Source organism: Clinocottus analis, unplaced genomic scaffold (assembly GCF_023055335.1).
Source record: "Clinocottus analis isolate CAN_PGR_092001 unplaced genomic scaffold, fCliAna1.0.p SCAF_5, whole genome shotgun sequence".
Taxonomy (NCBI): domain Eukaryota; kingdom Metazoa; phylum Chordata; class Actinopteri; order Perciformes; family Cottidae; genus Clinocottus; species Clinocottus analis.
In genome coordinates, this window is record NW_027176207.1 from 9,207,757 (window position 1) to 9,234,845 (window position 27,089).

Genomic DNA, 27,089 nt, shown 5'->3' on the forward strand with positions numbered 1-27,089 from the left:
AGCTTGTCTCACGACCAAATGGTGAGGAGATATGGCTGATATTCCATTTGAGTGTTGAATTTGATAGCACTGTACTAAGATATCTGTGAATAAACATTTAATCTGTGTACATTTTTCTGGATTTATTGGTGTTTCTTTCATTGTATGCGATGTGATGTTGTCTATTCCTGGACATGTCCTGTTCTCAGTCATCACATATTTTCTCTAACCGTTCAAGAGTGAGGGGTCAGCAGTCAATAAACTGTAAAAAAACACGCAATAAAATATGTTTTTCAAAAAGTGTGTATCACCACATCCCACACGGGGGTCCATGAGCAATACAGTCAAATGAGCACCGAAAGGTCAGGCTGATGGGTCCAGTAGTATAAGAGATCAGCCGTGGACAGACGGACAGACAGACAGACAGACAGACAGACAGACAGACACCAAAGGCTTATGCATGGTGTAGATAAAAAAGATGATGAATATGTATCAATATGCAGATGATACACTGATTTATTTGGACTTGATACTTGACATTTGAAGTAATGGAACAAAAAAACACTGCTTAATGGTTTCGCTCAATATATCCTGATCTGTTGACCCCAAATGACCCCAAAACTGGCTCATTTCACTGAATGGTTGCGAGTAAAGAACTGATTATAAACCTCTTCCACACCTACCGAACAGTGTGTAGTCACACGCTATACTGCCTGCTGCAGAGATCTTAAACCAAAAGGTGATGTGCAGTGTTGTTCCAATGTGGGACTGGCCACAAATCATACATTTTGAGAAATTAATTTAGTTAGGCACTCTGATTCTATGTTCAGTCTTATGTAATATATTGCAAATCTCTATATTTATATCAACACAAATCAGTAATAATAAACACATGTACATATGTTTCCAGTTTTGGACAGGTAATTGAATCCATGGCTAGTTTACAAATGTGGGATTGTCTCTTATTCATTTTCTCTCTGCGGAGCTTGTGTTCAATGCAGTTAGCAATTAAACAGCTTTTGCTATTGTGTCTTATTTTAGTTTCTAAAATGATTAACTTATTTTGTTTACTCTATTAAATATAAATTGCTAACATGCATTGTTATACATGGAGCTGCAGCTCAAGTCAAATGAAACTAATTTCAATTAGTTTTTGCCAAATGTTCCGCGGAGCATGACGTCTGTGGCTGATTTACATTATTTTCCATTCTCTGAATGAAGGTGAGCAGCGGCGGGACGCTGAGAAAAACCTGTGAGGGAGAAGTAAAATATTTCGGGATGAGAAACATGGACAAGAAAACAGGACATTTTATTTGTTATAGTTTTAATACAAGTACTTACTGACAGACTACTTGTTAGTCTCACTTGTTGCGTCCTAGCCTGACACCCAGCTATGTGTGGTGGTCTTCACCCTCTGAGGGTACCCGTGAGGCCCAGCTGTGGGGTCAAAGTTAAAGTCCAGTGCCCCGCCATCCATGAGGGTGTCATGGAGGACAGTCTCCATGTCACATTCAAACCTCTCAAGGGACACGTTGTCCAGGTCACTGGGCAGCCGCTCCTGGTGATGACTGTGTGGGTGAATAAAGTTGCGTTCCCTGTAGCCGCTGTTGCCGCCGTAGCTCGCCGAAACAGCATTATTGTGTGTTGGGTGTCCACGGGGCAACTGCATGAATGTCCTCAGGCTGGTCATTCGAGGAGGGGCCCCTGAAAGACTAGTCAGGCTCGTCAGGGGGATCATGTTACAGCTATTCAAATCGTGTGAGGTTGAAGGACCCTGGCTATGTATATCTTGTGGATTTACATGAGGAACTAGGTGACTTTGAAGAGGAGTCATCATTTTCACTCCATTATGACACCCCATGTGGCTCTGGCGGCTGTACGTGGGCATTAGACAGCCTCCCCTCCCTACTTGAGACACCTGTGTATCTCTACTGGCTTCTGCCTCTGAGGTCAACAGCTCTTTGAGCAGGCCAGCGGGACAAATATACTGGTTCTCATAAGCCCTAAAGCCGGGCTTGGTCTCTGGAAGCGGCTGCATGGCAGCAGGGGGCAGGGAGTTCATCCTCACCTGGCTGTACATGCACTTACGGTAGTCCTTCTGGGGGTGCGAGGTCAAGCCAGTGGAGCTGTAAGGGCTACTCTGGAGCATGGCAGCATTTGATGAATGTGAGGAGTCAGACCCTAGCTGGGCTTTAGGAGACAGCACGCTCAGGTTATCCAGCAGGCTCTCCATGACGCTCTCTGAGCCACGCTGGCCCATGGATCCAGCGACCTCAGACAGGCTGGGCAGGGTGGAGGTTATCTTGCCCCCTGCTGCTCCAGGGTACATCATGTGGCCATCAGACTCCCCCAAGTCATCCTGTTCAGAAGGAAAAGGTGAATGGCAGCCGCTCAGCGTGCTGGCGTCAGAGCTGGTGCGCGTCCTGAAAGAGCTCCAGGCTTCAAAGTCCTCGTTACTGTGGGAGTTTGGGCTTCCCAGCCAGTTAGAGTACTGGGAACCAGGGCTGCCTGCTCCTTCCTCAGCTGCTTCCTGTAGGGACATCTAAGGACAGAAAAACATTAAAGGTTACACGGATACCATTATAATTACCAGTGTATTATTAACTTATATCAAAATGACAGGAATAGTTTGACATTTTGGGGATTGTGCTTATTCGCTCGCTTCCAAGAGACAGATGAGAACATCAACACCTTTCATATCTGAAGTTCCTACCACCAATTAGTTAGCTTAGCTCAGTGGTTCTCAAACCGTGGGGCGTGACGCTCTAGTGGGGCGCAGAGGTATTACAGGTGGGGATTTCAATTTTCTTTAATCTATTAATTAAAAAAGCACGGATGGAGGAGTCTCAAAAAGTTGGACCATTTTGCTCTAATGTTGTTGGGGCAGTGAGGCCCAAATATTTTACTTTCTCCAAAGTAGGGCGTGACAGAAAAAGTTTGAGAAACACTGGCTAAGCTTAAGCTTTGATACTAGGAATATCGTGGCTAGCCAAGCCATGTCCAAAGATGACAAAATGCCCATAACTGATAGCAAATAACTGTATTTTATAATATGTCAAAGTCTTTCTTTTGACATGAATTCAGAAAAATTGTGAGGAGAGAAACTATTGCGATAGAGTGTAGTGGTAATAGAAGGGAGAGTTTACCTTTTTCTTCGTGGCCCTTCCTCTGCTCTTGGTGAACTTACTGTTGTTGTCCATGGAGGCCGCTCTGCGTCGAGGTGACTTTCCGCTCTTTCCCCCCTCTGGGTTCAGCATCCACCAGGAGCTTTTCCCCGTTCCCTCGTTTTGTATGCGCACAAAGCGGCTGTGCAAGGAAAGGTTGTGTCTGATGGAGTTCTGGGTGGGAAACAAGTAAATCATCTGTAAGTTATGTAGAGGCTGCAGTGCAGCTAAAAGCATCAACATAACTCAAAAACAAGGTATATTTTCCAAAGATGAAGTCTTTCTTTTCAAAAGTGAATATTATAAATGATGTTGTTGTTCAAATACTGAATACTGACCCTTTGGTGCAACAATAAGTAGCTGTGAGTGATCCCTGAGAATTAAGTAAGAAGGTATATTTCTGCAGAGGAAATGTTTGTCATTTTTCATACTGAATGGAGAAGAAGCTGGTAGTTGAGTGTGATGTCAAAGCCAGCAGATGAACAGGAAGTATGCATATGTCCATATCCTCCGGCAGCAGTATTATGTCTACTGGGCCTTTTCCAATCCCTCTTCACGCTGTCCAGCAGAAGACATTAGTTACTTTGGCATGAGGGAGCGAGGGATGGACGGGATGTGTGGTGTCATTTATTTTACACTAAATAAACATGTGTTACTATTGCATGACAGACGTCAGTACAGCTGAACAATATATCTGTTTCTGACAACAAAATAATAGATACTTAATGCGCAATAATATAACTGAAAAGTTTTTTCTCCAAATCTATATTATATAATAATATTATATAATCTAAAGTATAAACAGTATATAGAAGTAGCATATATTCAAAATTAATGTTTGAGTGCATTTGACACACACATATATATATATATATATATATATATATATATATATATATATATATATATATATATATATATATATATATATATGCACACACATACACATATATATACATGGATCATCTCTGTAGACATAAAACTATACTGATATTTTCACAGGATCTGTATTATGAGTCTCATGCATGATTATCCGACTAAGATTCTTCTTATATAACGTCAAGATGTATTTTTTACCACATTAAACTATTTCAACGTTTTACATCAATGTTGTTTAGCTTTTGTCCTCTAATTACTTGTAGTTGAAGCCATGAATTGAACATTAGAGTTTATTAGTGGTCACCCTGCTCCCTCCTCACTGTCGGCCGTAATCATATGCTTCTTCCTGTGATTTACAACAAGTTTGATCTGCACAGCAGATTATTTTTTACTGAAAGAGCAGATTAAATAAAAACTCCTAAACAAGACAGGCTGTATGACTTTGAGTTTAACCAACTTTTGTATGCGGTCACATTTGTCCTTGGGCCAAAATGTATACACCTAAAGCCTCATTCAGTACATTTTCTCTAATGCTATGTTATGAACTCTGAAAGAGACGCAGAGGCGCCTCCTGCGGTCGTTCTCTCAGAAAGAAAAACAACGATAGAGAGACAGTCTCACACAGGACACAGATGTACTGTACAACCTGTTCTCTCTGGATAAAAAGTGTTGGTCTTGGGTCAGTGCATGTTAATTATCCGAATGCGACTCATATTCGAGAATATTAATGTGATTTATTATATATTGAAGACGGCTCTAAAGTGATCTAAATAAATACATACAAATCATACGTAGCTGCTTAACCAAGACTTTGACTGAAATTACACTTCACAAAATTGTATAACAAGTCCAGAATATTGGGAGTATTGTTTTGGCTAACTATCCCCATACGAAGGCACTGAACCTCAACTTGTGAAGCCTGATCCTCAGAGTGGAGGCAGCGGGCTATGCATGAATGGGACTTTTTTTTTTCTGAAAAAAGAACGCTGAGGGAGGTTACAGGGTTCGAATGTGAGAATAGGGAGGGCGACAGAGGGAGATGTTTTTTGCCGGCAGAGCTGGGGGTCAATGAGTTCACCGTGTGCTTAACACGAGCTCTTCAGCTGGCGCTGACAGAGACATGCAAACAGGTTGGATGGAGCAGGAACAGAGTGAGGAGGAGAAGCACCCCCCCCCCCCCCCGACTCCCCTCTCGCCCCTCCCTCCTTGTGAACCGTACTCCTCCCTTCTCCTCCACCGACTTTTTAAAATACGGCTTCCTGCATCCTGCACACGCAGACCGGAGCTCACTGCATGGCCTTTGAAATGTAACGCTCCATCTGACTCGCGTTCGTTTGATTCGTGACCTTTTCTCTCCCTTTTTTTTTTTCTTCTCTTTTTACATGATCTCAATCTGTAAAAGGAAGACAGGAAATGAGTCATTAGCAGAGGACCTGAGTGCTGCACAGACTCTGTCTGTGAACCAACTTCTATTCCACCCACCAAAACGGCATGTCTTGCTCTCAAACAGTTGAGATCACTAGTGATATGCAAATGTCTGTAGCCTCTGATTAGTGCCTACAAAAGATCATGGACTGCATGACTGGGCCCTGGGAAGGGGAATTCTCTACTCCGCCAGAGATAATCCTTGTCTGAGACAGACCTCACCTCAGCCCAAAGAGAACAAAAGACATCCCTGCCTCACTAATTCAGGAGGTGCCCCATTCACACATTATGTCTGGGAAAGCCAGACCCAAGGTGGCCTATGCGTTTCATTGTTGTTAAAGTTCTTTGTAAAACATTTTCTTACGGCCCTCATCTTTTAACTAACTTTGAAAGAGCGACATGTGTGCACCTGTAACTGCATGACAGCTCATGAGAACGTGGGGCATTAAGAAATTTATACGCTTTCTATTGACCTTTCATGTCAGCCAGGGGAGTTTCCACGCACAGGTTATGTCGGCTAGAAGTGACGTAAATGTAAAAGTGAGGAGATGTATTGAGTCATTAGAATCCAATACGAGCTCAATTTAAGGTGCATTACATACAGAGTATCTTAATACAAAGTATTGTAACATAAGGCTGAGTTGCCATTAGCCGATCTTCATATGAGGAAAGAATATATTGCATTGTGTTTGTGTGTGTTTTTTATGTGCTTAGGATTCATTTTCAAAATCAATTTTGCATCATTCCTACTGTAGCTTTGTAACCATCTTTTTAGAGTCATGCTATTGGCCTTTAATGAATATTATGTGCTAAGAATAGATATATTAGTTTATACAACAAAAGGAAACAAACTCTCTACACTAAAGAATATGTGAGCTTTAACATCACACTGATCCTGTCAGCTGGTGCAGGGAGGCCTGACATGGGAATGGTCTTCGATCTATTTTCAGTTTGCCCTGTTGTGCAACATGTTGAACAGCACACTGTAAATGCAGTGCAGCAAAAAGCAGTTGTCTCTCGACAGACTGAGTGAGTCCACCTGCTGCTACCAAGCACGGTAGCACTCAGTAACACGGAGAATCATCCAGCATCGTCCAACACTTCAAATGTACCCAGCGATCTCTACATCCTCTGTGATCAATGCCGTCACGACAAGCTGCCGCAGCATAAAGCAACTCCTGGACTTCAAAACAATCCAAGTCACACAGCTGCTGTTTCTTGCGCAGTGAAGCATGAGGCTTGCAGTAACGGTCGCAGGATAAGTAAACAAACAAGGGCCAGTTGCAGGGACAGGTGCAGCTGCAGTGAAAGTGGCCTCACTTGCAACGGGCCCAAACGTTTTACATTCAGCACAGCGGCAGACACAACCACAGACGGCAGAGAGGATCCCTCAGGAGACCCCATGCTGGAGACCAGCTGCCACCTAAATCAGTAACTTAGTATTATATCAATGAAGAGGCCTGCTATTGAGTTTGTGATAAAAAAAAAAAAAAACTGGAGGGGAAAAGAGAATCATATTCAATTTACATGGATGTGGCGGCATCATGCAGCTGCATCACGCAACAATATTGAAGGGAGACGATGTGACTTTGATATGATTTTCTTACTTTTAATCAGAGCTTTAGTGAATCTCAATGCATTGTTTGTGTGGTTGCTTCAGCCCAAAGATTAAAATAATAAAAAAAAAAGTTGTAGTGAATGAGGAAGCACGTGAAACAATTGCCTATGAATCAACATCACATTAACAGTGAAATAAGGAAGTATGCTAATCTCTTTGACTACAAAGAGTTCAGCTGTGGTACACTTCATGACCGGTTTGTTGGCTGTACACATGTTGGCTGAGTCCCCTGAGACTTCCAACTTGTTGATTATGTAGCTCACAATGTCAATGCACAGATTGACTTCCTATTCATGGTATTTGGGTGATATATCTGAACTCTGTGCCCCAATATAATGTGCTGGATGGAGGTGATAGATATCACATTATGGGACAAATTAAGTTCAGTGTGTTCCATTGATGAACATTAGAGCCATTCATCTTAATCGTAAAAAAAAAAAAAAAGGCTAGTAACTAATCTGGTGAGACAAGTTGCCTGATGTAAAATAAGTGGTTAACACACTGCTTCTTCATCTTATACTGCATGATGGCTCTAGGTGCAAAAATACACGTGCAGATGACAATTAATCAATGCTGTTATCTTTAATAACTGCTGTCATATCACTACCTCCCCGAAGCAGTCAGGTGCTGTGAATAAGAGAATAGGAGAGCAAAGCTTGCAGAGATTGCAGTAAAAGGGTAAGCCACTTCCTGACAGTGTCTTCCTGTGTACCCCTCCCCCCTTTCTCCTCTGACCCAGGAAGTTAAAAAATGAGCATGCGGGGCCTGAGTTACAGGGCGGTAAAAAGGCATACGCCACTGCAGAAGGAGATCCCTCCAGCTCATGGCTCCCAGCACAATGCAGGCTACTTCATTAACACTGAGCATCAAACTGAGTGACCTACTTCTGCAATGGCTCTCAAGTGGGACTATGAAAAGGAATGGGGAGCTTTGTGTTACAAGCTCAGCTTTAGATAAACAGGGAGGGGCCAAATGAGAATAAAACTCTTAAACATCCTCACGTGATGCTCGATTGATTAAAACACACTCAGTCACACTAAAAATTCAGACACACTAAGCTTATTAGAAACTTGATCTCTAATCTTTCTCAGGCTAATCTTGAGAGCGACACACATTCTTGCACACTTTACAGTGCAAAAAGGCCAACTGATATTTTTACAGGATTTGACACTAATCTCAGTTAACTCTGATCCTGTTTCTCTTTCTTCACACAATGTTTCTTCGCCTCCCTCGGCACCCATGTCCTTTATGTTTTGCATAATGGACTTGAGTCAGAGGGGGCTATTACCGTGCGCAGGACTGGAAGACAATGCAGAAATCCAAATGCCACAGATTCCACAGGCTCAAACACGTGTGGACAGCAGACTGTACACAGGCCTCAGCCCACAGGCAGCAAGTCAGCTGACTGCTCCCCTTCTTCCCACAAGCCACGGTCGCTCCTCTTTGAAAGCCCCTGCCCCAAGCCTTCCTTTCTTCATGAGGTTACATGAAGCTTTCAGTGGGCCTCTTAAGTTAAGGACAGTCCTCCCTTTTTAACCTTGTGATCCCAAGACAAATAGCTGGCAGCTATTCTGTCCACCCCCCTCTATTAGCTCATCAACCAACCATTAAACACCTGATTGATTTAAAAATGCACCCTTTACTCAACATAGAAATGGAAACTCTAGAATTTTCCTTTTCTTCTGATTTTATAGACCATTTTGAATAATCTACAGCCGTACTTAAAGGCAAAGTGGTGCTTTTAAGCAATTTTGAGTCTGGAAACCGTGTTAAATATCTTAAATTACTGCATGAGCAAACACATATTTGCTACAATCATTAGAAACTAAACACAAACTAAAGCTGAGGACACCATTGGTTTTCAAGTATTTGGTTGTTGAACAAACTGAGATTTTGACCCTTATGATAGCGTTTGATGAAAAGTACAATTCACACTGAGGGGAACACAAATGTGTGTCACAAATTTCACGGCAGTCCGTCTAATGGTTGCTAAGTAATTCTACTTAAAACCACAAATGGCGATTTAACACAGTGGAGCAGAAAATCTAGTCTGAACCGACAACATTTCCATCTTTAGAGCCACACGATTAATGCCTTTTGACCTGGGTTGAATAAACATCAATTTCTGGTCATCTTTGCTCATACTTTGCATTAATACATTTCCAATGGTCATCAAATTACTTGAGACACTTCAGTCTCATGGTGGGAAAAAAATTAAGCTTCAGCGTAATTTCAGCAGGAAACTATTCACATTCATACTGAGGCCTGAAGTTTATTTCCTATTCATCCGGTCATTCACTCTCATCACGCATGTTCACTCATAATTCCCTTGCTGTCATTGGTTGGGGCTGTCAATCATGATACCAGCTGGTCTCATCTATCTAACTACGATCGCCACTCTTGGCTTTCGCACGTTCAGGCTGCTGATACACGCAACGCCTCCATCTGTAGTCTTTACAGTTTCATCAGCTCATATATATTTGTTTAGAATAAGCAATCATCTTTTCTACATTTACTTGTCTCCCTTCATTTAAATGTTATTTCATGACACTGCTATCAACTACAATCTTCGTCTACTATCTCTAACAAGCAGGACCTTTATCCAGCTGTTGTTCAAATGGAGGTAAAGTGAGCTTTTCTACTCAGCTCATCCTGAACACATACAGTCAGTAATGTCTGTCTAGGTTTGGTCATATGCAAACCACAGGAGCCAGGCAGCACAATCAACAGGTTTTTGATTGCATTGGAGGGGCCCTTTTGACATCTGTGTTAAATCATATAGTTAGAAAAAACAACTTCACGGGCATTGCACATATTACTGTAAACTGCCACCAAAAGCTGTAAATTAATACATACAGCACTGTCCCATAGATATATGTAATACATCTAGCACCACAAACCAATGGCTTTTACACACTTTACAACCTTTAAAAAGTTCATGTAACTGTTGGTAAAATACTTCCTTGCAATTTAATGAACACCTCACAACCTCCGCGTGAGTTTGTACTCAGGAGTGCCACTTCCTGTTCCATCATTCAAGGTCACAGTTCGCTGATAAAAACACTGGCACGAGCAGTAAGATGGTAAAGTACCCTGCATGCTGCACACTGCCACTCATGGACCCACCGATACCCCAGGGGAACCACGGCTACCCGTTGGCAGGGGCCCTCTCTTGTGGTAAAGACATTACGATCAACACACAAGTTTTAGAGGGAAAACCAAAAAAGTATCTCCATGACATGAGGGAGACAGGAAGCTCTCGCTGCAGCAGCGTCGCCCTCGTCCTGCCCTCCACCCACCTACAGTTTTCTAGGTGGAGCTGTATAATCACTGAGGTTCAAACACAACGCCCTCCACCCACCATGAGGTCTCTGGCTTGTCTTTATCTGGCATTACAATCACTGAACCTCACCTCATGTGGATCCTAAAGTCAATACACGGGGCCATGATGTGGCACAAAACACAACAACAAGCAAGCTGGAACGTTGAAATGGAATAAAATGACTTCACATCGAATTTGACGCACAAACATGATCCATGTACCTCCTATTAGTTCCTCCTCTTTTTCCAGCCCTGACGCTCGTGTTTTGCAAGGCGGGGATGTTAACACATGGCACTGTTTTCCATCCAGTCCGCAGGAAATGCATCATAGTTCATTGTGAGGGGACCGTCGTGTTTTTTTAACAGGAAAGTGTAAAAATAACTATAAACCGGTGGTTCCAAGGCCCAGCCAAGCATGCCAACATTAAGGAATGCAGAGGTTGAAGTGGTGATGTGTTGGTTTAATATCAAAGATAAACAGGCTGGTGCTATTGTTATTGAGGCATTTGCTGCTTCTATGAACGGCACACAGTGAAAAAAGGGGCTACAGTAAAAGTGATTGATGATGGTTGTTGTGGGCTGTGTTTATTGTTTAATGTTACGCACAACCCGTCATGACACATTCCTTATATATGAAAACATACGTGGCAATAGATGGTTCTCGTAGGTATTGGGAGTTTATAGACATTTGTCATAAACTGTGCATTCTAAAATAAAATAAAAAGTAAGAAAGATTGTGTCATTATGTACAGATATTGGTGCTTAAAGGACAGTTGGCCTATACGCAAACTCTCTGAGCTCATTCAGCAGAAGGCCTAAAAGAGCGCAGAGGAGGAAGTGTACGGATAAAGAGCAGCAATCCCTTTCTCCAAGCTGCAGCATCCGCTGAGGAAACTCTAGAAGACAGCGACACAAAGATATGAGCACACAGCTCAGGAATGGAGGATGTTTGACGTTGTTCCCAGCATTCCCTTCTCCCAAGCCCCTTCCCCTCCGACACACTCCCCAACACTGATTGAGCTGTTTGTGTCGCCTCCTGTTATTGTTGGGGGGCTCCGAGCACTTTACTCCACGTTGCTTCTGGGCACAAAAACATGGTGTATGAAAGTTATATCGGCCTGATGTGGCACCTTGCGTAGCTCCTCTCGTCACTGTGTGAATTATTCCTATGTAAAGCGTCTTTGAATATTCAGAAAAGCACTGTATGAAATCAAAGTTATTATTCACAAAGGCATTTCTTGACATAACTTTAAAAGTACATCTCATGAGGCTACAGGGGTTACAGCATGGGCTACAAAGATTAACTATGAATTGGACTCAAATTGTGTGAGCGTGCAAGTTTTAAATAGCGTCTACTTTACTTTCTCTGTCTGCTTCTCCCCCCCTAATTTCTATCCTTCATGGTTGAGTAACTTTCTACTCGGCGAGACAATATTAAGACCTGGATTAGCATGTTTGTACAGGCAGTAGGCTACTGCTTTCCCCCCTGTGCTAAATATTTCCAATACATTTCCAAGCCTGAAAGCACAGCTTTGTAAACTTAAAGGACTGTACCAGTTTTTCCATGGATGTGGAAATGCTGCATAGCCCATGAGTCAGTATGTTCTGCGGATATACTGGATAGATTGTTGCCCACGAAGGTTTTTTCTCTGGAATAGCAAAATGTACAATCTGAAATTTGTGTTGATCCACATTTTCCTCGCACAATATTCCCCTAAATCAAACCAGATTCAAACCGTTGCTCAGAGAAGCCAGCAACTAGTCTCAAACATCTGACAGGTGTATAATAAACATAAACATGTCCAATGTTTTTGCAGTGTTGGTCCTCTGCTGTGTGTTTCCTCACTGACACAGCAGAGAGGCGTATGCTACCACTGACAGAGGAAACCACTTCAAAGGTTACTGACATGCCAAGGTTCAGCAGCCAAATTCAAGAGTAACTATTCAGCATTTTGAAAGCCTGTTCATGGATTGTATGACATTGTTTTAAACAAGTGTGACATATTTTACTCTACCAGGTGGCAGAGATAGTATTGTTTTCCTATACTAATCTTTTCTGATGAATGACCATCACAGCAACTGAATGTGCACTCATTATTGGCCTGTTGGTGTCCTCTTTCTCTCTGTGGGTTCAATTGCTCAGTCACGTCGAACTAAGTGAGCACATTGGACTCAGCGATGTCACACAAGGTATATTTGGCTGACGGAAGAAGAGAGAAAAACACAGGGGAAATATAACAAATGCAGCCTAGTCATTATTTATTTGAATGATTGTAATTTTCCTATTGTGACATATTAAATTGTCTTGAAAAACGCCTCCCTACATTTCTTATAATACAACAGTATGCAGCACAATAGGACGGAGCCTGTTTTTATACAGCTGTGTTGAGGATTTAAGTGATTTTAGGAGATATACTAAAGACAGAAAAAACGCAGGGAAAGTAATACAGCTTGTACAGAACTTTGCTCTCTGGGCTCACTTCAATAAAAAGTGATAAATCAGTGCAGTCAGACACAAAAGGTCATCTGAATGTTTGCCTGCTATTTTCTGCATTCACGGTATGCACAATATTTTGCTCCTGCTAAAAGCATTTTAGCAGGAGCTTTATTTTATGTTGGTGTTTACATTTTTGCATCACTGTTAGAGGGGTCAATAGTCACATCTCGATCATCAAACCATCCCAAGTTCATCCCATTTCAACTTGATGCTTGTACGAGCACGCAGACACTCACCTTCCAGCCCGCGGAGCTGTTACTGTCTCCTTTATCCTTGAAGTAAGGCACATTCTTCACCATCCAGTCGTAAATCTGAGACAGTGTCAGTCTCTTCTCGGGGGAGCTGTCTATCGCTTTGGTGATCAGGTCCGCGTACGACATGTTGCCCCAGGCGTTGCGGCGGGACGAGCTGCTCTTCCTCTGGCCGGAGCTGCCCAGGGGTGCGACCCCCGGAGGAGGCACCTGTTGCTGCGGCGGCAGCTGCGGACCGGGGAGCTGCTGCTGAAGAGGCGGGTGGTGATGGTGGTGATGTGGATGCCCACCGTTTCCCTCCCGACAGTGGAAATCATTGCAGGGAACAGGCAGTTTCTGATCTGCATACTCTTCATAGTCCTCCTCTAACAAGCCGAGGCTGCTGATGAACTCGGGGTTTCCTCCCGGCTCCTGCTGCACTGATGGAGCCGGGGACGACGTGTTGGAGCTGGCCGGGTCGCTGAGCTCCGGCCGGGGCAGCGGCCAGGTGCAGGACCGCGGGCGGGAGAGGGGCTCAAATTCTGGGTCTATTTCGACCGGCTGTGGTTCGGGTACCTCAGCCATGTCGGAGTCGCTCTCACTTTCACACAGACACTTACATACACAAATAAATAGTTAATGGAAAATCAACAGGTCAAAATAAAATGAAAAACGTTGCGTTCTCACACCAGAGTCCAGTTCTGAGGTGGAAAAATTAAAGATAGGTTTGTAATTTAACTGTTTGGTTCAAGGTCCTTACTGAAGTTCAAACCATCCTGCACCGACTAGTCGCAACTCTCAAGTCTGCCGCTCTGTCAATAATGACAACCGTCCAGAGTCTGATGCTGCGTTCAAGGCCCACTTATAGGCTCGGTCTTTTGAGTGGTACAACTTCACGGTGCGTTTGAATGCTCTTTAATTGGAAGTTGCTTCATGAACCCGTTTTCGAATGAAATGTGAATTTTATGTGCAATATATTTCTTTATCATTTTAAGTTTCGCATAGATAACTAACAAGAAACTCATTAATCAGCGGACTAGTTGTCATGGCTTCTCAGATTCAATGGAAGCTGCGGAGTCAGGAGTTTAACATGATGCTGCCTGTGTCCTGGATAACAATTATGACAACAAGCACGTCAACATACAGTCTGCCTGCTTGTTAATAGCACCAAGTTTGAAATGTATAACAAAAGTGATCAATCATTATAGTTGTTTCTCAGTCACTAAATCTTTATTGCAAATTCTTGAAGGCACCTAAACGCACCATATAGAGTAACACGCTGAGCCCCTCTCCTGCTTTGAGAGATATTGTGCCCATCCGATCACAGGGAGTAGGTTTTTTTTCCGGAATAGCACACTCGGCCCCTTGTGGTTTTCTCAGTAAAATATATTTGCAGATGTACTAGTTTAAAAATATAGTGACATGTTTATAATGTGTAGTTGGGTTTCCCCTCAAATGGTCTGGTTTGCTTAAAGAGTCCAGCCATTAGTTGGTATGTGTGGCCAGACACATATGATTCTGATATCTGAAACACTGTCATTACATCATAATGTGTTTTTACACCATATCCAATTTTATCATACTGGTTAATACAATCAATGCAACACATTTACTGCACTGCAGAGGCGGCTTGTTTGTTGAAATATCTAGGTCCAGGGTTTTGAAATGATTAGATATCCTGAAATCAGATAGACCACAGATGTGAGTAGTGCCATCTAGTGGGTTATTTGCATACAAGTTATTTTCGAGCAGAACAAAAACAGTTGTTTTTTTTTGTTTTTTTTAAACTTTATACTCATACAAGTAGGGAAGTGTTGCCAAAATCTTATCATGACAATCATGTGTTTAAGGAAAAGTGAACAAAATGTGGAAATGAGGCACTCTCGACTGCCAAGCTCTGATTTTCCACACTTTCTCAGACAATAGCTAGCGGAGTGTTTTTAAACCAAAAGGAATCCGAGTGGTACATTGTTAACATGTTTTTCAGTTTCTACTTTAAAAGCACTTCCCTTCCAAAGGGCACACGGTTCATGGTCGCATACCCTCCTACTGTAAACCAGATCCGAGGTCCTAGATGCTGCACTTAAGCTATACTTGTTTTGCGACTGGCCTGGGAAAACACTATTCAACACGATCACAAGAGTTTGGTTGACTGTTCACACAAAAGAAATACAAAAATGTGTTCATCAAACGGTTTTCTTTGAATGTGAAGGTCTTTAACCATCCATCCAAATAAACAGTTCACTGTTGTTTTTTCAATGTAACCTGATTTTCAAACATGCCTCGTTACAAAACTAAACCATTTATTCCTAATTGTAGTATAATTTAACACAACTATGTTTGTATATCACTTTATACCATCTCTGTATCACAAAACTCCTTGGATTTGATATGACAGCTATTTCTGGGACTGATTTCATATATTTGTCTCTATCGGGACATTTTTGTCAGTAAATAGTCTGCATTGGATTATGCAAATAAATACAAAAAAATGCCATGTCTGTACTTTAGTTGTTTTATATGTTCTTAATTCTTTGTACAAGCAACATTTCAACAGTAGTTCTGTAGTCTAATCAACATATTAAAGACTGGACACACTGTTCAATGTTTGACACCAGGACACAGACTTGCTGCCACACCGCTCCACCTGGAGGAGTTAAGAAATCCAACCTGCATGAGTAAAAACGATCATAGATGCAAAGCCCCACTGAGTAAACAGGACTTAGTTAAATGTGTCCACACTCAACAAATGTTGAAAACTTATGCAATTGTCTCTAGCTCAGCTGAGGTAAATGTCAGCCTCCTTGAGGACTTCCTCTTTCTGGTGGAAGTAGTCTTTGAACCAGGAAATGTGTTCCCTCTTCTGGTGGACGGTCAGGTAAGGGTTTCTGGACAGACCGGCCACCACGAGCTCCATGAAGTGACGCACTGGACCCTGACGTGCAAAACCCTCCTCCAAGTGTTTCTCTAAGAAGATATGGTCATGGAACGGGACACTGGCTTCCTCCTCAAGGCCTAACATAGAGCAAGAAGATTCTGTCAGAGGGTCATTTTGTTCTTCTATCTACATTTAGCTAGAATACAGCATTCGTTACTCACCAGCTTCATTATTGATTGGGTATTGCCACATTTTCCCCTCTTTGGTCCACTGGATCATTTCCTCAAGCCCGTTGCGGAGTGTTTGGTTGGTCGACAGAGACAACTGATTAGCAAATTCTATGTCCCATAGACTTGGCCGAGCTGAAAATATTATAACAGCATTATGAGCAGATGTTCTGAAGTTAAAATCAAGAGCTTCAGCAATGTCACATGAAGGAGAGACAGCGTCTCCCTACAACATCTGATGATAAAAAGCATTAATGAAGGTTCAATTCTCACTTATTTCTATATACCATACATCACCTACTGCAAGCAAACAGTCAATAAATAAAAGTAAGCTTATTACAAAATCAAGATTCCTTATTACCAACTGTTGATTCAACTCTGTCTTCATCAGGAGTCAGAGAGAATATGTTAAGTCTTTTCCCTGAGAACAAGTCCCTCCTAAAAGAATAAATGGCACATTAAATACATGGTTCATCTAAAAAAATTAAAAAAACCTATACCAGTAAAACATGAAAAAAGTATTTACCTCCTCCGAATACCATCGAGCTCAGAAGTGATCCCTCTGTCATGCGTGTATCCTCGCCCGTCGTCATCAAAACGGATCTGATTAGCTGGCTGAGCATGCTGTCGGTTGGGATTCTTTCCTACTTTCATGTCAGCGATTATTAATCTGAGAAAATATTGTTGGATTATTGTTTATTACATGTGCGTTTGTATTTTTCCATTATACAAATGAAAAAGCAGGTCAAATATCACATTCTCGTTTAAATATCCAGTCCATTAACATTCCTTTACTAAAGACCTGTACTGGACGCATACCCGAGGTTGTTAATGTCCCCTTTCTTTTGGGCCTCAGTGATGGTATCGTGCTGCCTCAGCTGCTGGAGCAGCTCAGACTCAGCCTGGATGCTGTCAGGCAGAGTGGAGGCAGCAGCAGACGCAGCTGCAACCAGTTCAGGAGCCAGTGTCTCTCTAAAGAAAACACAGTGGATGAAGAGAAGCCGGGGTTTCAGACATCCTTCCAAGATTAAGGTGTAAAGTGAGTAACAGATATACAGGCACAAACTACAGGTGAAACAATCAAACTCGCAACAGAAATCGATGGCAGCAGTAACAGAGTGGTCATCTCATCATGTTTGAGTTGAAAGTCACCATTACATTGTACATAATGTTGTGATACAGCCTACAACTCAACGAAACCTGTATTGTATCAAGGCAATGCAAGCTGATGAATAAAAACCCCCTCTCACCTCTGTGATGAAGCCTCCACTGTAGCCTTCTGAAACATACTGATCATGCTCTCCATAGCTTCTGGCTTAGACGTGGGTGTAGACTCAAAACTTCGCTTCACGATCATGCTTTTGAGTTTCCTCTTATTAGTAACTTCTACCTTCATGGCTCCAAGAAGGTCGAGGAGACTCTCTTTACCATTCTTGGCTGTGTCAGTCTTTAATTGTTTTGGCGTTGCCACGACCGGCTCAATTTCAACATCCACCCGCTGCTGCGTGGTACTTCCCTCATCTGTCTCCAATACCACGGGCTCCTCCTCTCTATGTTCAGCCATCTTGATAATGTTGTTGTCATCTTCAGCTTTCTGTGCAACCACAATTGGACTTTCTGTTGGCTCACTGTCTTTATCTGCATTTGTTTTCTCTGCTTGATGAGAATTGTCAACATCATTTTTCTTTTCGCAGAGTGTGACTGAACTTGTGCTGAGGGCTTTGACTCCACCTCCATTTGCAACCCTATGTTTAGAGAAGAAAACAAAGGTTATAGTCATAAGGGTCGGACCCAGAAGGGATCCTAGAAGCTTGAAAAAATAATTATTACACTTTTATTACAAAAATCAAATACAACAACACATTAGATTTAGAGGTGGGGAATAACGTTCTAAATTAACATTATGTTATTCTAATGACAATAAAACACTGAAAATGCTTCATGACTAATTGTAGAAATACGTGATGCACCTGAACCTCTCACAGAAATGTAAATCAAAATGTCTCACCTCATACGTGCAGGTTAAGAAGGCTAAGAGTCAACATTAGCTGTCCCCAGCTTTTATGGGAAGAACATATTTCCGAGCTTTCTCAAATGTGGATTGTTTTCACTGTACACACTTTGTATTCACCACAAATGCACCAAAATGACAGCCCCGTAAGTATCTGACATTATCTCGTTACTTTGTGCTTCATGTATCCTGTTCACTCAGACAAACTCACCTTAAAACGGAAGCTGCAGCCTTGTCACATTTAGCTGGAAACACACGCGACTCAAATACACTGACGGAAGAATGTCGCACCGAACACATTGTCCGGAATAAAAACCTGTACATGATTGCTTCTTGTAACGTCCTTCCACGCTCCTGACATTTGTCTCCGTTGCTACATTATAAGGTCCCCCCAGAAACTCCAGGATGACATAGGTTCCGGACACAGTACTTCATAAATTCATGATCTAAAGCGTACGTTCTTCAGAAGAACTGACATTTAATCAAGTTCTACTGTCAAACTATTTAATTATGGTGTTAGACATTTTGCCATTTAAAACACATATTACGCAATTGATTCCGGATAAGTTACTTCAGATCTTTCGATCTGTCTGAATCTCGCGATATCTCAACCGAACGTGACTCAAAATGGCGACGGAACATAAGCGCTAATTCACGAAAGGAGGTCCCAGCTGCAATCGTTGAATTAGTTAGTTGTTTATATCGAAAGATGGATATTCACAGAAAAGAATTTGCTTTGCGAAAAAAATATTGTTGCAAATCTCAACATTGACGGTTTTGATTCGCGTAAGTTTCTGCTCAAACTCAGAAAGGAGAGGACAACTTCATACAGGTAAAATGTCATCGGAAGCTAAGTTACTAGCATGCAAGCTAAAACACATCATATCTATTCACTGCAAGTTCATATTGAATAACTATGCTGTGGTTAAGTAGCTTAAAATCGCCACTGTTTAGATGTATTATATGAAGTCGCTGCACTTGCAAGGATACCCCGTACTTTAGAAGTGGCTCGAGTATCGCATGTTTCTGGTTGGTTCTTCCGTCAGAGTGGAGAACCCGCTCTCTGTGCAGCTCGGTGTGTTTATTTACACACATGAAGTATAACACCTTTTCAAAAGTATTTATTCCATGGAATTTGTCTCGTGAGCGCTGTAAACAAGATTGGACATAGAATCAAAGTGGAGGTTATCAACATTATTAGTAAGTAAGGTATGAAAAATCGTAGCGTAACGTAGTCAAGTCGATAACATTATTTCCTTGAGGCATGTGCAGCAGAAATGACTGCCTCTGTCTGTGCGGATGATCCATCTGCATGCACGTCCTATTACTCCTGATAGGATTGATGGTTTTTGAAAGCTTGCATAATTATAATTAACTGCAATTTTTAAGGTCTTCCATAAATAAAGTCGTATTGCCAAAAGCAAGTAACTTTACATCTCTGGGCTTGACCGCTCAAGACATACACATTATTGTCTCGGTCGTTTTTGAACAAAGCAGATGAATAGTGAAGTAATTTTGTTGAAAGTATCAAAATGATGAGCTGAAATTCTGCATTCTAATTTAATTTGGGAAATTAGAGTAATGATGGAATAGAAGTAAACTATAGCCTCTATAATGTTACTCTTCAATGATACTGAATTATTTATTATCACATTATGAATTATCACATAACTATATCATAACTCCTTGTCAAGTTCCATGTGAAGATGTTGTGTTTGTGGCTTCAAACCCATTGAGTGGAGATCAGAACCTTTCAAATTTTCTAGAACTGAAATGGATTTTACCCCAAAAAAGGGTGACCCCAGAATAAGAGGAGTACATCTGTATAAATTATATTTTGTTGCGTGTGTATGTGAGGGGTGATAATCACAGACGTGTGTTCTTTGTTAGCTATGGCGGAGGAACGTCGGCCGAAGCAGTGTTCGGTCTCCCTGCCCACAGAGTCCATGAAGGCAATGGCAGAGTCTGTGGGAGTGGGACAGTTACAGGAGGAAAGCTGCGCAGCCCTAAGTGAAGAAGTCAGCTACAGAATTAAAGAAATTGCACAGGTAAATTGTGATATATTGTCTTTGTGGAGATGTAAACTGCACTGAAACTTCATGCTTGATTGTCTTTGGCATAACTGACATGATTTTTTATATATATATATATGTTTTGTTTGGTCTCTTTTCTTTCTCCATTTTACTCAGGATGCTCTCAAATTCATGCATCATGGGAAGAGACGTAAATTAACCACCAGTGACCTAGATAATGCTCTCAAACTAAAAAACGTGGAGGTAAGGGAGAACTGGCATTGTTTTTAACTTTTATTATACCACTTGATAGATGTTGTTCAGAGGGAAAGCTCAAAGTTGGACTTTTGCTCTGCTTTCTTTTTTTTTTTTTTTATCTTTGGTATTCTAAGTAAGTTTCCTTTTGTTACAGCCCCTGTATGGCTTCCAGTCGCAAGACTTTATCCCTTTTCGCTTTGCAAGTGGTGGTGGAAGAGAGCTTCATTTCTATGAGGAAAAGGAAGTCGACCTCAGTGACATTATTAACACGCCTCTCCCAAGAGTGCCACTAGATGTGTCTCTCAAAGGTACGCAGATGATCAGTATAACATGCTGTCTTACTTCAGCATATTTTCTTGTTTTGACTGTTAACTCATACACCATGCTTGTTCAAATCCACAGCCCATTGGTTAAGCATTGAGGGGGTGCAGCCTTCTATTCCAGAAAATCCACCACCAGGTGAGCCCCCATCTTTTTTCTCTAGACCCCAAAATATCTAAATTTGCAGGAAATACGTAATATTGGGTTTTATTTACCGTTTTTCAGCACCAAAAGAGCAACAAAAGGTGGAATCTACAGAGCCCCTCAAAGTCGTCAAGCCTGGTCAGGAGGAGGAAGGCATGATTCACGGCAAGAGTCAGGGGGCAACCGCTGCTGATGGCAAAGGTCAGTATCTTGTGTTGTATTAGAATAAAACATTTTTCTATTTAACTTTCCTGTACCTTTGCCTTCCTTCCTCCTTCCCTCCTTAATCCTTTATGATTAGGTACGCCTCCATCATATCATGGTCACATTCGTCTCTTTCAGGAAAGGAGAAGGGTCTAATAAGGTTGAAGCCGCGCAGCACTCATGAGCTGTCTGTGGAACAGCAGCTCTACTACAAGGAAATTACAGAAGCATGTGTGGGCTCCTGTGAGGCGAAAAGAGCTGTGAGTCTTGCTTTTCTGTCTGTATTAATGTTTTATTTTCTACATGCTAGAAATTATATTGTATAATTAATGGTATATAAATAAATAACAAAAAATCGCAGCCAACATAAAACTGTAATTCCAGTATTCTGCCAAAAAATGATCAAATGGTAGTTTTAACCTTTTTTGATAAATGTTCATTCTCGTCTCCTTCAGGAAGCTTTACAGAGTATTGCCACAGATCCTGGACTGTATCAGATGCTTCCAAGATTCAGCACATTCATTTCTGAAGGAGTGAGCGTCTTTTCCCATCCTCTCTTAATGTTCAGAAATATTACTCGCCTCATTAAAAAAAAAAAAAGCATATCTGTGCTGAAAGTACTGACTTTATGTTCTCCTCCAAGGTTCGTGTGAATGTGGTGCAAAACAATTTGGCACTGCTGATTTATTTAATGCGGATGGTCAAAGCTCTAATGGACAACCCCACCTTGTATTTGGAGAAATACGTGAGTGCAGAAAACAAACAAATGTTCTGTTAATTTTTTGAACGGTATAATCGCAACGCTTACTTTTATCCTCATGTTTACATTTCTCGATCTGTATTTGCAGCTGCATGAGCTCATCCCGGCTGTGGTGACGTGTATTGTGAGTAAGCAGCTGTGTTTGCGACCAGATGTTGACAACCACTGGGCTTTACGGGACTTTGCTGCTCGACTCATGGCCCAAAGTTGTAAAACCTTCAGTACTACGACCAACAACATCCAGTCCCGTATTACCAAGACCTTCACTAAGGTGATCACTTTTTATATTACCCTCATTGAATTAGAACCTTTCTAAAATCACTTCACATACTAAACCTGACTGAGATCTTTCTTCAGAGTTGGTTGGATGAGAAAACGCAGTGGACAACACGTTACGGCTGCATTGCGGGTCTTTCTGAACTAGGACCTGATGTGAGTGTTGTTCTGTTTTCTTCAAATGGGTCTTTATAATTTTACTCTTATCTATCGGCACCAACCTGATTTTTGTTTTGTTTTGTTTTTCCCCTGCAGGTGATTAAGACGCTGATCCTTCCTCGGCTTACTATAGAGGGTGTTCGCATCAAAGCGGTGATGGAAGGACCAGTGGTCTCCACTATTGATAAGATTGGAGCTGACCATGTCCAAAGCCTCTTACTGGTAACAAGTTTGTGATTCTTATGCACTGAAAGGTAGATGACTTCCCACAGAATACTACATTTGTATACTACATTTGTAGACTATAACAGTCAAAGCATTTCACTAAAACAACACAACATTCATCAGTAAATATTTCTTACAGAACATGTGTTTTAATATTAACAAAATGTTTTTTGTTTTTAAAGAAACACTGTGCAAGTGTTATTGCCAAGATCCGACCTCAGCCTGACAACGTGGAACAGTATCGGACAGACTATGGTTACCTCGGACCCATGCTGTGCTCTCATGTGATGAAGGCCAGGACTCAAGCAGCACTGCAAGCTCAACAAGTCAACAGAACCACATTAACAATCACACAGGTACATTTAATACTCATAAAACTATATTATGTATCATTTCGGCATTGCACTCACAGTCCAGAGTTAATGTGAAGCTTTGCAGAAAGATGTGTAACTCAACACACAGTTTGTCAGTAACGAACAATGAATTGTTTTCCTGCAGCCTCGTCCCACCCTTACTGTGTCACAAAGTGGGTTAAGTGGGTCGACAGGACCGCGCACTCCCAGCATCATTAAGGTCCCGAGCTCCCTCACTCTGATGTCTCCTCGGCCGGGGACTCCGTCACAGCCGTCTCCCCCGGCAACAAAATACATCGTCATGGCAACCAGTGCTGGAGCCTCCTCAACTCAGCAGGTACTTTGTTTTTTTAATTCAGTTTAACGCTCATCGCAGCGTTGCTCTGCACCGCCGCCACCACAGGAAATCTCCTTTTCTACCTTCTCTTGTCTATGCTGATAAGATAGCAGCTACAATAACAATGCAAGCATCATGAATGATGACATTTTGTAACAACGTATATCTACTGTTACAATATAAATACAACAAACAAAAGTAGTGGAAGAAGTAGGAACTTATTTGGTCTTAAAATGTAAGGGGATTTACTGAAAGCGATTTCTTTAAAATCGTAAGAGTGTGATTTAACATCTGTCTTTTCGTCTTCCCTCCAGGTAATCACCCTCAGCTCTTCCCAGTCAGCCTCACCAGTCACTAGCACTGTTCCCAGTGCCACTTCGACCCTGCAGCCTTTGGTAAAACTGGAGTCTGGCAGTGGTCCTGGACTGGCCGGTTCACGACCTATGCAGAAGTACATAGTTGTATCTCTGCCCTCGTCTGCCTCTTCCTCTTTGGAGGCGAAGAGCTCCGGTCTCCCAACCTCAATTTCTTCAAACCCACTCGAAGCAGTGATGAAGCTCGACCGGTCCGAATCTCCTGGAGCAAGCACGCAGTCGCCACACTGAGACTTGTATAGATAGTGGATACTTTTACCATGTTGATGCAGCTGAACACACAAAGTGATTTGTTTAAGCTGAACATAAAGGGGTAAACGCTGGCATGGTATGAAGGGGAATATCTGAACTCTTGACTGATGAAGAGCAAATGTGACTAGACATTGTAAATATGTTAATGCCCAATGAAAACTCAGGTCCAGCTGTGAGATCTGTAATGTTTCAGCTTATATTCTAATTGATTTCATGTTCTTTTTTTACTCTAAAATAAATCAGATTTTGTATGAAATCCTTGTCTGAATGTGTTTTTTATTTCCGTGATGGGTTTTAAGAAAATGTGTATTGTATACAGTTTGTCATCAAAAATGTCAAAGTTTATCAAAACTCAATATCTGAACAGCTGTTCAAACAAACTGCTCTTATTCTCTGCAACTGGCTTGATTTCCTCACTGATCACAAGTTGTACTTGAATGACAGTAATGCATTGTAAAAACTACTGCATTCAAAATTGCACATAAGTAAATGTATACACACATTTTTATGTGTAAAGAATATGTCAATGAGAATCAACTAAGAACAAACCAGTAATGTTGATGTTAAAAATGTAATGTAGATTTATATAGCAGAGTAAAACTTGATACGTGGCATAAAATGGAAAAAAAATAAATAGTAAATGTAAATGCTTACATTTAACCCGTGTTTCTGGTCAGTTGGCCGGCTGGTGTAAGTAAAGTAAATATATATTTTTTTCCAAATGCAAGACTACAATAATGAACTACGACTCCCACCAAGCATCGCGGCCAAGATTAAAAACTCGCTGTAAAACAAAGTTATTTTATTTTGAAGGATTTTTATATTTAATTGCAACACCGGAACCACTTCCTGTGACTTCATTGTCGTCATCAACGCAGTTAAGATTCGCGGTTACCTGACTTCAGTCGGAGCAGGAAGACGGTCAATCAGAGTCAAGTGCGGACTCTGGTAGTTTCTACAAACATGCTTTTCAAAGTCCGGCCTGCAGCGAAGGAAGACTGCAAAGAAATATCGAGAATGATATTGGTGAGGCTCAGTACCTCGTTTTTGTAACGCCACTGCCCTTAAACACGTGCTCTGCTTCACAAAAAACGCATGTGACTTTATGGTGTGAGTAATGTTTCTACAGCGCGTAGCTATAGCCGTTATAGACACAGGTTACATAATGCATTCACACATAAGCTAATGAAACACGATTGTTTTCCTCAGGAGTTGGCGGTTTTTGAAAACATGTCCGACCAGGTGAAGATAACTCATGAAGGTAATTCTGTGTGTGTGTGTGTGTGTGTGTGTGTGTGTGTGTGTGTGTGTGTGTGTGATGACTAAATAGACAGCTCTAATAAGTAATTGAGGTGACGTTTTAGTTGAGGCAGGAGTGAGGGTTAACAGCGCAGCTCAATCTGAAGTCAGATCAAATCTCTTGGAGAACATTTTTAATCATGTGGCTGCATGGCACTTCTTCCTGCTCTTTAAAAAAAAATCAATATGAGTTCCTCTATGAATAACAATAAGCATTCTCCCTTACAAGGTACTGAGTGCCTGTAGCAGACAGATTACACAAAGTAAGATTTGTTGTGTTCAATACATATGATGCTGTTAAAGGATATCTGGTTAGAGGAGAAGATATCACTATGCAATAGTTTAATGAACCAGTAACCAGTCACTTCAAACATGTTTATGAGTAAACAACTAAGATAAAACCTGCAGATTTAGATGTAAAAAGACGATTGATGGGATTTATTTGTATTACTTGCTACTTGCCTGATGTACAATTTCGCAGCAATGTTATCATATGCTGGATCTTAGTTTGTTAGTTAATTACTTAGAGGATGGATACATTCATCTTCAAACGTTTCTTGTGTTTAGGTGCTGAGTAATAATCCTGTTACTTATAATAAGATGGAATGCGGGCATTTGGGTAAATGATCTGTCTTGCTTTACTTTAGAACTGGAGCGGGACGGTTTTGGCCACAATCCCTTCTTTGAATGCCTCGTTGCAGAAGTGCCGGAGGAGAATAAATCGAAAGAAGGTGAAATAATTGTATTGTGTTGCTCCCTGTCAGAGAGGCTGTTGAGATATTTCTGTTGAGAATTTAACAACAACTAGTGCCGCCTTTCAAATGGACCGTGTCAGATGTTCGTAGATTTCTTTTTGGAGCTGCAACTGAAGGCAGGTTGGGGGCATTGCGCAATAACTGAGCATTCACAGACTTGAAATAAATTCACCATGCAACACATAATGAAATATTCCTTTTATATTTGTAGGGATTTCCTTTTGGTGGTGGTTTTCTGCCTGCTTGTCTTTTTCATTGCTTGCACCCTTTGTCCATGTAGGATTCACAGTTGTTGGATACGGCCTTTACTTTTACACCTACAGTACATGGAAGGGCCGCTCGGTGTATCTGGAGGACTTGTATGTGATGCAAGAATTCAGGGGTAAATCAAATATGGATTGAGTTGTTGCTTGGTTGCGCAAATCATAATTTATTGACGTTTCTGTTGTAAAAATATTTATTTCATTGATTACCATTACAGGAAAGGGCATTGGCAAGGGTTTACTGAGCAAAGTTGCTGAGGTAAGCATGTCTTTGTTGACCACTAAATTGTCGTTTTCTATGAGAAATGTGTCCTGTGTGGCAAAGACGTAGCAGTGCATGTTTTTGTCTTCTCAGGTGGGGAAGAAGATGCAGTGCGTGCGGCTGCAGTTGTCTGTGATGGACTGGAATAAGCCCTCTCGAGACTTCTATGCTGCTAAAGGAGCTCAGGACCTCACCGTCAGCGAAGGCTGGCACTTTTTACGCTTTGACGGACGAGACCTGGACAATTTAGCCAATGAAGCTCCTGAAGATTAGAGGCTTTCCGAGTGAAAATGTGTATCCTGCCGTGAATAAATGTGGCTGTTAAACATTCACCCTGAAGACGACGTCAGCATATGCTTCAGTTTACCCAATTCCCCACCAGCTTGTCTATCTCCTAGTTTGACAAAATCTTGTTTCATATTCATAATGTCAATGAGAATAAAGTATTAATGTTAAAATGTAATGTAATATTTATGTAGCAGAGTAAAACTGAATACATGGCATAAAATGGACAAATTAGTAAAAGTAATTGGTTAAATTAAACCCCTGCTTCTGGTCAGTTGGCAGGCCAGAATAAGTTCAAGATTACAATAATGAACTACGACT

At 41.5% G+C, this 27,089-nt stretch overlaps 4 protein-coding genes across 5 annotated transcripts; 2 read left to right on the forward strand and 2 right to left on the reverse strand.

Moving 5' to 3' along the window:
- Window positions 1-477: 477 nt before the first annotated feature.
- Window positions 478-13,884, reverse strand: LOC137803101 (forkhead box protein O1-A-like). Its single transcript, XM_068601371.1, has 4 exons — window positions 13,120-13,884; window positions 3,126-3,317; window positions 1,321-2,521; window positions 478-1,229 (listed from the first exon to the last, which is right to left on the reverse strand). The coding sequence occupies exons 1-3, from the start codon at window positions 13,696-13,698 to the stop codon at window positions 1,355-1,357; spliced, it is 1,938 nt and encodes a 645-aa protein (XP_068457472.1). The 5' UTR covers window positions 13,699-13,884; the 3' UTR covers window positions 478-1,229; window positions 1,321-1,354.
- Window positions 13,885-15,614: 1,730 nt separating this feature from the next.
- Window positions 15,615-18,618, reverse strand: mrps31 (mitochondrial ribosomal protein S31). The gene is made up of 7 exons (XM_068600941.1): window positions 18,441-18,618; window positions 17,469-17,963; window positions 17,038-17,190; window positions 16,745-16,888; window positions 16,580-16,656; window positions 16,213-16,353; window positions 15,615-16,128 (listed from the first exon to the last, which is right to left on the reverse strand). The coding sequence occupies exons 1-7, from the start codon at window positions 18,551-18,553 to the stop codon at window positions 15,893-15,895; spliced, it is 1,359 nt and encodes a 452-aa protein (XP_068457042.1). The 5' UTR covers window positions 18,554-18,618; the 3' UTR covers window positions 15,615-15,892.
- A 238-nt stretch (window positions 18,619-18,856) lies between these two features.
- Window positions 18,857-24,087, forward strand: taf6 (TAF6 RNA polymerase II, TATA box binding protein (TBP)-associated factor). Its single transcript, XM_068600654.1, has 15 exons — window positions 18,857-19,061; window positions 20,120-20,277; window positions 20,419-20,505; window positions 20,654-20,807; window positions 20,902-20,958; window positions 21,046-21,165; window positions 21,307-21,428; window positions 21,624-21,701; window positions 21,812-21,913; window positions 22,017-22,199; window positions 22,286-22,360; window positions 22,460-22,585; window positions 22,771-22,944; window positions 23,087-23,278; window positions 23,593-24,087. Exons 2-15 carry the CDS (start codon window positions 20,122-20,124, stop codon window positions 23,881-23,883), a joined length of 1,917 nt encoding a protein of 638 aa, XP_068456755.1. The 5' UTR covers window positions 18,857-19,061; window positions 20,120-20,121; the 3' UTR covers window positions 23,884-24,087.
- Window positions 24,088-24,783: 696 nt separating this feature from the next.
- Window positions 24,784-26,941, forward strand: sat2b (spermidine/spermine N1-acetyltransferase family member 2b). 2 transcript variants are annotated; one of them, XM_068600283.1, is made up of 6 exons: window positions 24,784-24,930; window positions 25,114-25,165; window positions 25,851-25,934; window positions 26,239-26,340; window positions 26,440-26,480; window positions 26,577-26,941. In XM_068600283.1, exons 1-6 carry the CDS (start codon window positions 24,868-24,870, stop codon window positions 26,754-26,756), a joined length of 522 nt encoding a protein of 173 aa, XP_068456384.1. In that variant the 5' UTR covers window positions 24,784-24,867; the 3' UTR covers window positions 26,757-26,941. The 2 variants fall into 2 exon arrangements, with proteins under 2 accessions (XP_068456384.1, XP_068456385.1); XM_068600284.1 differs by having other exon boundaries at window positions 24,898-25,014.
- Window positions 26,942-27,089: the final 148 nt, after the last annotated feature.

Excerpts from the sequence above, each read along its gene's own strand:
- LOC137803101 (XM_068601371.1), bottom strand. The coding sequence starts at position 13,698 with ATGGCTGAGGTACCCGAACCACAGCCGGTCGAAATAGACCCAGAATTT. Across the intron at positions 3,318-13,119 it reads ACAGCTCCGCGGGCTGGAAG|AACTCCATCAGACACAACCT; the intron begins GTGAGTGTCTGC and ends TTTCCCACCCAG. Across the intron at positions 2,522-3,125 it reads GAAGGGCCACGAAGAAAAAG|ATGTCCCTACAGGAAGCAGC; the intron begins GTAAACTCTCCC and ends TTCTGTCCTTAG.
- mrps31 (XM_068600941.1), bottom strand. The coding sequence starts at position 18,553 with ATGTACAGGTTTTTATTCCGGACAATGTGTTCGGTGCGACATTCTTCC. Across the intron at positions 17,191-17,468 it reads GTGGAGGCTTCATCACAGAG|AGAGACACTGGCTCCTGAAC; the intron begins GTGAGAGGGGGT and ends TGTTTTCTTTAG. Across the intron at positions 16,129-16,212 it reads CCCAATCAATAATGAAGCTG|GCCTTGAGGAGGAAGCCAGT; the intron begins GTGAGTAACGAA and ends GCTCTATGTTAG.
- taf6 (XM_068600654.1), top strand. The coding sequence starts at position 20,122 with ATGGCGGAGGAACGTCGGCCGAAGCAGTGTTCGGTCTCCCTGCCCACA. Across the intron at positions 21,429-21,623 it reads CCTGTGAGGCGAAAAGAGCT|GAAGCTTTACAGAGTATTGC; the intron begins GTGAGTCTTGCT and ends CGTCTCCTTCAG. Across the intron at positions 22,200-22,285 it reads TTACCAAGACCTTCACTAAG|AGTTGGTTGGATGAGAAAAC; the intron begins GTGATCACTTTT and ends ATCTTTCTTCAG.
- sat2b (XM_068600283.1), top strand. The coding sequence starts at position 24,868 with ATGCTTTTCAAAGTCCGGCCTGCAGCGAAGGAAGACTGCAAAGAAATA. Across the intron at positions 26,341-26,439 it reads TGTGATGCAAGAATTCAGGG|GAAAGGGCATTGGCAAGGGT; the intron begins GTAAATCAAATA and ends TTACCATTACAG. Across the intron at positions 26,481-26,576 it reads TACTGAGCAAAGTTGCTGAG|GTGGGGAAGAAGATGCAGTG; the intron begins GTAAGCATGTCT and ends TTGTCTTCTCAG.